Genomic DNA, 7,988 nt, shown 5'->3' with positions numbered 1-7,988 from the left:
CCTGGCTGTAATCACCACTGCAGTGGTTGCCTACAGTCCCAGTCAAGCCTTGCCCTCCCCACGCAGTGAAAATGGGGCATGCCGGGATGTGTAGTTCGCGCCTGTGTGGCGTGTCATTTGCGTACATTACTGGGTGGAATACGAGAAGGTACCCTGTCAACGCAGCCTAGAGACTAGGACCCCGAGTAGTAAAGGTGTCAGCACTCTGTGCTCTTGTCATATTGATTAAAGAGTCTAGTGGGTGCATGTATTTCCCATACAAATTTTACCCGAAAGTCGATCGTAAGGGGCTGAATCAGGCAGTTCTCAATTTTGCGTCTGCAAGACGAGTTCTCAGTTCCGAGTTCTTTTCTGGCTTATCCTGGGACACCTCTGAGTTGTGGGGCTTCGCTCTTGTCGTCTTTAAGTGGACAGCGCGCATGCGCTAACTTCCTCTTTTTCCGGCTGGAACCATGGAGGGTGCAGAGTAAGTAGCTCCTCGCCCACTCGAGAATCCTTCTCCATCCACGAATCTAGCGACTTTTTGTCTCGTTTTCCCTCGGTCTGGCTGTAGCCTGTACCTTTGCCCATTTGTCTGTGTGTTTGTGACGCCCTGTGACGCTGGTGGAGGCGCCGGGCAAAGATAGGATGCAGATGGCCTTGGGTCAGAGGTTTTGGAGATACTGGGAACGCGGTGTGAAAACCTAACTATGTACGGGACCGGCGAGGTTTCCAGTTCCCTTTCAAGGAAGGTGCAGAACTTTTGAATTGCGGTCATCTTACCTCGTATTTGGCCCAGTCGTCCCCGTCGTCAGGCCTTTGCTTTTAGCATGTGGAACTTCAGACCTGAACCAAGGTGGTAGCTGGGAGGTTTTTGTTTGCTTGTTTGTTAATTTTCTTGAGAACTCCAGGAACCCCCTTCTTGCAGTAGTTTCTCAGTCTGTGTTAACTTTGTTGTGGATATTTTAGTTGTCGGAGGTCAGGACAGATCTGAATTTATTGTATTTTCTGTGAATTCTGTGTATTTAAGTGAAGTGGTCTGTGTTAAAGGCGAAGATTATCGGTATAAAAACTCTCTAAATTCTGTTTTTCACCATAACCTGCTAGAGAGCAGCTGAAGATAGAAATGTTTAGAGCCAGTGACGGTAGTGCTGCTAAATGGCAAAGCCTGTGCAATACAAGAGTAATGCGGTATTGTGTGCTGTTTGAACTATTAATAAAGTTCTGTTTGCTAACGCCAGAGAGAAGAAAAAGAAGGTTCCTGCTGTGCCAGAAACTCTCAAGAAAAAGCGAAGGAATTTCGCAGAGTTGAAGATCAAGCGTCTGAGAAAGAAATTTGCCCAAAAAATGGTAGGTAAACTTTTTTAAGGCACTTAACCTGTAAAGAGAGGCCTTGTGTTTGGGTTGAAAATGGGTGAGTGTTCTTTCTCAGCAAGGCTTGTGGACTTCACCTACTGTACCAGTGAGCTGGATCATCGTCTTTTTAAAAGTGTTTTTAATTGGAGGTAGTGTCTGCATGTTGAAATGTTAACGCATGCTCTGACAAGGAAAAAGTTTCAAGGGGAAATTACTCTTTCTTTTGAAGAACGGGTGGTGGTGACTGTATTTGGGAGCTAAGAATCAGATGAATAACTGGTATTGGTTTTCAGCTTCGAAAGGCAAGGAGGAAGCTTATTTATGAAAAAGCTAAGCATTACCACAAGGAATACAGGCAGATGTACAGAACTGAGATTCGAATGGCTAGAATGGCAAGAAAAGCTGGCAACTTCTACGTACCTGCAGAACCCAAATTGGCATTTGTCATCAGGATCCGAGGGTAAGTTCAGTTTTAACCGCATTCTGGTTTTGAAGGGAAAGTTACACAGTCTCAGCAAAACTTCCCATTAACTTCTTGGGAGCGTTGGTTCTGGAACATTGGAATAGAGATATTTTGGTCATAGCTAGAACGGGGCGGGGGGTGGGGTGGGGGGTGGGTAGTATTTTAATGGTTTAGTTGCAAGTGCTGTGTCCAAAGCTCTCTGAGCATGTGAGTTTTAGTTGTTCAGTGTCCTGGATGTTATTTTCAAAAAAAGCTAACAAAGACAGATACAAAGGTAGGATGGGGTAAAAGGGCCTGGGGAAGTTTGAAGTGTCAAAGGTATGTATCAAAGATCACTTATTTGTGAAAGAGGCAGGTTGGGACACGGGCTAGAATAAGCTAAGAAATGCCAGTGGTCTTCGTAACAATTCCTGTTTATTTAGATGGGACTTGAGTTGTGCCGAATCATAATGGTTACTTTCTTATCCTCTATTAATAATTGGGTTAAAGCTCAGTGCATTTTGTCCTTTTTTTTCCACTGCAGTATCAATGGTGTGAGCCCAAAGGTTCGAAAGGTGTTGCAGCTTCTTCGCCTTCGCCAGATCTTCAACGGCACCTTTGTTAAGCTCAACAAGGCTTCAGTTAACATGCTAAGGATTGTGGAACCATATATCGCATGGGGGTAAGTCTGTCTTTTCCTTTGAGTTCTTTTTGGCAAATTGGCTCTGTTGACGAGGTGCATTTGAGGTGTTCTGATGGTGATAACCTTATTATATTTGGTCATTTATGTCTGTTTTTCATATATTAGGTACCCAAACCTGAAGTCAGTGAATGAATTGATCTACAAGCGTGGTTATGGCAAAATCAACAAGAAGCGAATTGCCCTGACAGATAACACATTGATCGCTCGATCTCTTGGTAGGTTCTACCTGTTTGGGGAAAGGTTTGATAATTAGACAAAGTTGATTTTTCTATCAACAAATCTTCTCATGTTCTCTACAATGCAGAAGTTTATGGAAGATGTAAGTTAAGATTTCGTTGGCTTGAGTATTTGTAAATATAGCCGTGTATTTCCTTCTTTGTTGCTTTATTCCTAATTTACTTTAAACTATCATAGCCTCTGATTGTCCTTGCTGGATATCTTAATCTGTAAAAACAGCTAACAATTTTTAATGATCTTAATGTTCAGGTAAATATGGCATCATCTGCATGGAGGATCTGATTCATGAGATCTACACTGTTGGAAAACGTTTCAAAGAAGCAAACAACTTTTTATGGCCCTTCAAGTTATCTTCTCCACGAGGGGGAATGAAGAAGAAGACCACCCATTTTGTAGAAGGTGGAGATGCTGGCAACAGGGAAGACCAGATCAATAGGCTTATTAGAAGAATGAACTAAGGTGAGTAGCTTCATCTCGATAGAAGTTTACTTAGTAATGAGGGTAAAAGTGGTGTTAGTCTCCTACTTTTTCTGTTAAATATTGATAAGGGTTTGGTTGGGTTCTAAGCAATATTGTTTAAGGGGGAAAAGCCAACCATGTTATCTGTACAGTTGGTTTGATTGTTCCTTCCTTTTGAGGGCATTTATGGAGGAAAGAAAAGGCCCAGGGTTTTATCCTACTTAATGGAAATTGAAGTACTTATAATTTCCTCGTTTATGTTAATTCTAATCTATCAAGGTGGTTTCTTTAATGAGTTTTTTTTTTCCCCCCTTTCAGGTATCCACCATGATTATTTTTGTAATCTGGTCAGTTAATAAACGACTACTTTCAAATTAAAATGTGTTGTTGTGACTTTTTGCTAGACTCTGCTGTCCTTTAACTATTGGGACAAATCTTGATGTGTGATAAGAGTAAGCCGTCTTTTTCTTAAACTTTTAAAATTTTTATTTATTTTGAGAGAGAATCCCAAGCAGGCTCCAGGGATTGAATGAACTGTGCCAAGTTTTGCCTTTGTGTACAAAACTGGGGTCTGGTTTGTATTTTGGTGGAAAACATTCCTTGGGTTTATTAAAAACTCTTGTGGAAAAAAAAAATCTTTTCACTTTTTTTTTTTTTTTTTTTTTAATTTTTCACTTTTCAATTGTGCCACTGAGTTAGCTAAGATGGGTCTGTTCTAAGAGCCTGTTTCATAGACTTATGTGCATGATTTATAGATAAGGTAATAAAAATTGAATTATACTGTTGATGAAATTCCATCTGCTGAGACTTAGTTTTTCTATAAAGTACTGTGTGAACATGTTTTCCTTTTGCATTCCTTTTTTGTTTTTTGCTGCGTATCTTCACCTATCCAGGTGAGTTTCTGAGAATACCATTATATATGTTAGAAAAGGAAAAATGAAATTGCTGCCCATGGATGCCACTTATTTTGGAGCACCCTCAGAACTCCTAATGAAACTAGTGAGCAAAAGCCTGAAATAGAAAAGATTAGGTATTTTATAAGTAACATTTTTATATATTGTATATATCTCAGATTAGTGAACTGCAGGTTTTCGGTATAGAACATGTGAAGTAAGTACATCTAATAAAAGAAGTTTTTGCAGTCTTCATTGTGCCAGTGGTGTGATGAACAGGTGCCCTGTTCATTCCTTTGACACTTGCACTAGGATCATTACTTCTTAGTATTTATATTTAGTAATTCAAATTCTCTAGACTTGGAAGCAGTCTCTGAATTAGTGAGTTTATGGTCAGTGAATTCAGAAAAATTGAGAAGATTCTTTAGTTTATAAAATCAGTGTTACATGTTTGAGTGTGGCAGGGTTTTGCAAGAAATAGGGTATCTTGGTAAACACTATGAATGGTCTGGTACATTTGTTAATAGCCCACGAATGGTGGACACATCACGCAAAGTAGCGAAGCTTTTGAAGCTGGTAAGGAATAGGAACATGTAGGATAAAACTGACAAAGTATATTAGCTGTATGTGTGTCCTCTGCAGGCACTTTAATGTTTTCCGTCTGGGAAATCCAGTTCTCCATATAAATTACTTTCAAAGTGGGGCCAGAGGCTGAGTAGGGAGGAGTTGGCAGACGTCTAATACCACCATAGAAAACTCTCAAACACTTGCTTCAGAAAAGGGGTATGAAAATATTTTGTGAACTGTTAAAACTTCTTGAAATGCAGCTGGAAAAGCTAACTTAGAAAAGCTACCTCCTAAAATGTCACCTAAAAGGGACTGTCCACTAGAAGGCTAAACAAACTTTGAAAGTCTGGGTCCTGCCCAGCAGGTTGTCCTACAAAAATTCACCCCACAAATGTAAATTTGCATTTCTACCCTTTAACATTCCAGCTTCATAAAATCTTCTGCTAATTACCCCAGTCTCTTCAAGTCACAAAGTTTAGTTGTGCTCACTGGTTTTTTAGCAGGTGTTCCCTCAAATTACTTACCTTTGAAAGTTCCTTCGTGGTTGGCTGGATTGAGTGCTGGCTCTGAAGCCAAACTGGTTAATACCCAGCCTTCACTTAATCATTTGGGCCAATAAATCTGTTTCTTAGCAAAATAGGGGAAATTGTGCATAATACCATAGGATTTTAATGATGTCAGTTCATGTAAAATGCTTACAGCAGTTCCTGGCTAAAAGTACTAAGTAAATACTATGCAACATTAGCACCTCGCAGGGGCATACAAATGGAGATGGCCTCTACTTTCCTGTGTGTCAGTCTAGTGGGCAAGGTAGACAACGCAAGTAATGTGAGATAAGTGCTATAGGGATGTCTAGATGTATCTGCTTTTTGGGGTGTTGGGACAACCTGTGGGGGAAATTGACAACATTCTACCCCCACTGTTTCCATTACAGATTTGGTATCAAACCAGCCAAAACATTGCTTTCATACAGGTGCCTCCCTTCTCTAGGGTAATAAAACATGTAAGGCCAGCCTTTTTGTCCCTCCTAACCAGTACCTGACAGAGTAGGTGCTAAGTTTTTGTTTACTGTTGGTGCTGTAACAAATCACAAACTTGGACTTAAAACTCAGATTTATTGTCTTTAACAATTTCAGGGGTAAGAAATCTAGATTTGGTTTCACTGGGCTAAATCAGGGTGTCAGTAGCCCTGCCTACCATAGCTCTGAAGGCTAGGAGAGAATCATTTTCTTTATTCCATTTTCTAGCAACCACTTGGCATATTTCTTGGCTTATAGGCAGGCCATGCTTCAGTCTTCAAAGTGTAATCAATCTCTCCTTCCATTCTTCCATCATCACTGGCTCTGATCCTCTGCCTCCTCCCTCTTATAAGAACCCTTGTGATCAAATTGTGCCACCCAGATAATCCAGGATAATCTCTCCATCTCAAATTCCTTAAGTACATCCTTTAAGTACATCAGCAAAGTCTCGACATTAAGCAGCGTGTTCGCAGGTTCCAGAAATCCTGGCAGGGAAGTGTTTGGGAGGGCTATGTGATCTTTATAGCAGGTAGCTATATTTTTTCTTGTTCCTCAAAAATGACAAGCTTCTAATGTAGGGTGTTGGTCCTTGTAATCTGTCTGGAACACTCAGCCCTCAGGTCTTTGTACATTGCTGCTTTTTCGTTCTGGAAAAGGGTTTTTTCTCTGACACATCTCCATATAACCCTGTATTTTTCATAGTACTTTTTATTACCTGCAATACTTTTTCCATTTATTCTTGTTGCTTTTCACAGCCACTCAAAGTTTTGAGAATATGTACCGAAACCACTGTAAGGTTTGAGCGTTTGCCGTCTGTTCTAGCAGTTAGAATAGGCCTGTTGCATTGCAGGCCTTTTGCTTTTTTTGATTGAGTGACTCAAGCCTCTTAAGAGTAATAGCAATTTTGGGGCGCTTGGGTGGCTCAGTCCATTAAGTGTCAGACTTCAGCTTAGGTCATGATCTCGCGGTTCGTGAGTTCAAGCCCTGCATCAGCTCTGCTGACACCTCAGAGCCTGGAGCCTGCTTTCCATTCTGTGTTTCTCTCTCTCTCTCTCTCCTCTCTCTCCTCTCTCACCTCTCTCACTCTCTGCCCTTCCCCAGCTTGCACTCTCTCAAAAATAAGTAAACACTAAAAGTAAATGAATAAACCAAAAAGTAATAGCGATTTAAAATTGGATTTTCCAGTTGCTGGCATGTTATTCTTGATGAATGCTGAGAGGAGTGGTGCCTGCATTGTGGGTTCATGGGTATATGTATTACTGTAAAGGACTCAAAAAGTGAGTTATTGTGTAGGGATAATAGTTTGTGAAAATAGAACAGCATGTTAGGGGAATATAGGAGATGGTTCATGCTGTGCAGATTGGGAAATTTCACAAAGGAGGTAGAATTTGGACACCTGGTGATAGAAGAGCAGGCAGGAGCCAACAGTTGGGAGACAATGCAGTGGCAGATGTGATAGCAAAACTCAAGAGCAGACCATTTAATAACAGTTGATCATGTATTGACTGCTAGTGTACACTTAATCCACATAATCCTCCCTCAGTTGTCTCCATTTTGCAATCACAAAACCGATTAATTGGGGGATGGGTCCCAGGCCTTGCCCTTTAAATTCTCCACGTGAGTTTTAATGTGCAGCCTATTCCATTAGGTAAGTATACCACTGTCCCCATTTTTAAGATGAGGGGTTAACTTTCCCTCCCCCAGGATCACCCAAATAAGTGGTGTGGCTAGTATTAGGTTCCAGGTCTAATTTGAGTTTTCTTAACCAGAGGAGCTAAGGAAGGTGAGTAGGGAGCTTGATGAAAACAGAAAAGTGTGTTTGGGAGCACCTTCAGTTTTGTCGAACCTGAAACCGTGTATTTTACTAGGGCTAAACTTGCAGCCCTATTTGGGGTCAAGAAATGGAGGCAGAGGGTTTAGAATATAATTTGGCAAAAGTATTGATGCTAAAATCCTACCGCGCGGGGCGCCTGGGTGGCGCAGTCGGTTAAGCGTCCGACTTCAGCCAGGTCACGATCTCGCGGTGAGTTCGAGCCCCGCGTCAGGCTCTGGGCTGATGGCTCGGAGCCTGGAGCCTGTTTCCGATTCTGTGTCTCCCTCTCTCTCTGCCCCTCCCCCGTTCATGCTCTCTCTCTGTCCCAAAAATAAATAAAAAACATTGAAAAAAAAAATTAAAAAAAAAAACAAAACAAAAAAAACAAACAAACAAACAACAAAAAAAATCCTACCGCGCAAGTCAAGGTGCTAGGCTTAACTGGGGAGAGGACACCTAACCTTTCACCAAAGAACTTAGACAAAGGACACCTAGAACATGGAATGCGGGTTGCCATGGT

General features: G+C 41.2%; 1 protein-coding gene across 1 annotated transcript; it reads left to right on the top strand.

Moving 5' to 3' along the window:
- The first annotated feature begins 336 nt into the window (after positions 1 to 336).
- On the top strand, positions 337 to 3,556 carry RPL7 (ribosomal protein L7). The gene is made up of 7 exons (XM_019453279.2): positions 337 to 466; positions 1,221 to 1,329; positions 1,629 to 1,795; positions 2,322 to 2,459; positions 2,586 to 2,695; positions 2,967 to 3,176; positions 3,495 to 3,556. The coding sequence occupies exons 1-6, from the start codon at positions 453 to 455 to the stop codon at positions 3,173 to 3,175; spliced, it is 747 nt and encodes a 248-aa protein (XP_019308824.1). The 5' UTR covers positions 337 to 452; the 3' UTR covers position 3,176; positions 3,495 to 3,556.
- Positions 3,557 to 7,988: the final 4,432 nt, after the last annotated feature.

The sequence above is a fragment of the Panthera pardus genome, unplaced genomic scaffold (genome assembly GCF_024362965.1).
Source record: "Panthera pardus isolate Hobbes unplaced genomic scaffold, ASM2436296v1 HiC_scaffold_7, whole genome shotgun sequence".
Taxonomy (NCBI): domain Eukaryota; kingdom Metazoa; phylum Chordata; class Mammalia; order Carnivora; family Felidae; genus Panthera; species Panthera pardus.
The sequence above is the reverse complement of the archived record's forward strand: the minus strand, read 5'-3'. Positions and strand labels throughout refer to the sequence as shown.

Excerpts from the sequence above, each read along its gene's own strand:
- RPL7 (XM_019453279.2), top strand. Across the intron at positions 1,330-1,628 it reads AGAAATTTGCCCAAAAAATG|CTTCGAAAGGCAAGGAGGAA; the intron begins GTAGGTAAACTT and ends ATTGGTTTTCAG. Across the intron at positions 2,460-2,585 it reads GAACCATATATCGCATGGGG|GTACCCAAACCTGAAGTCAG; the intron begins GTAAGTCTGTCT and ends TTCATATATTAG.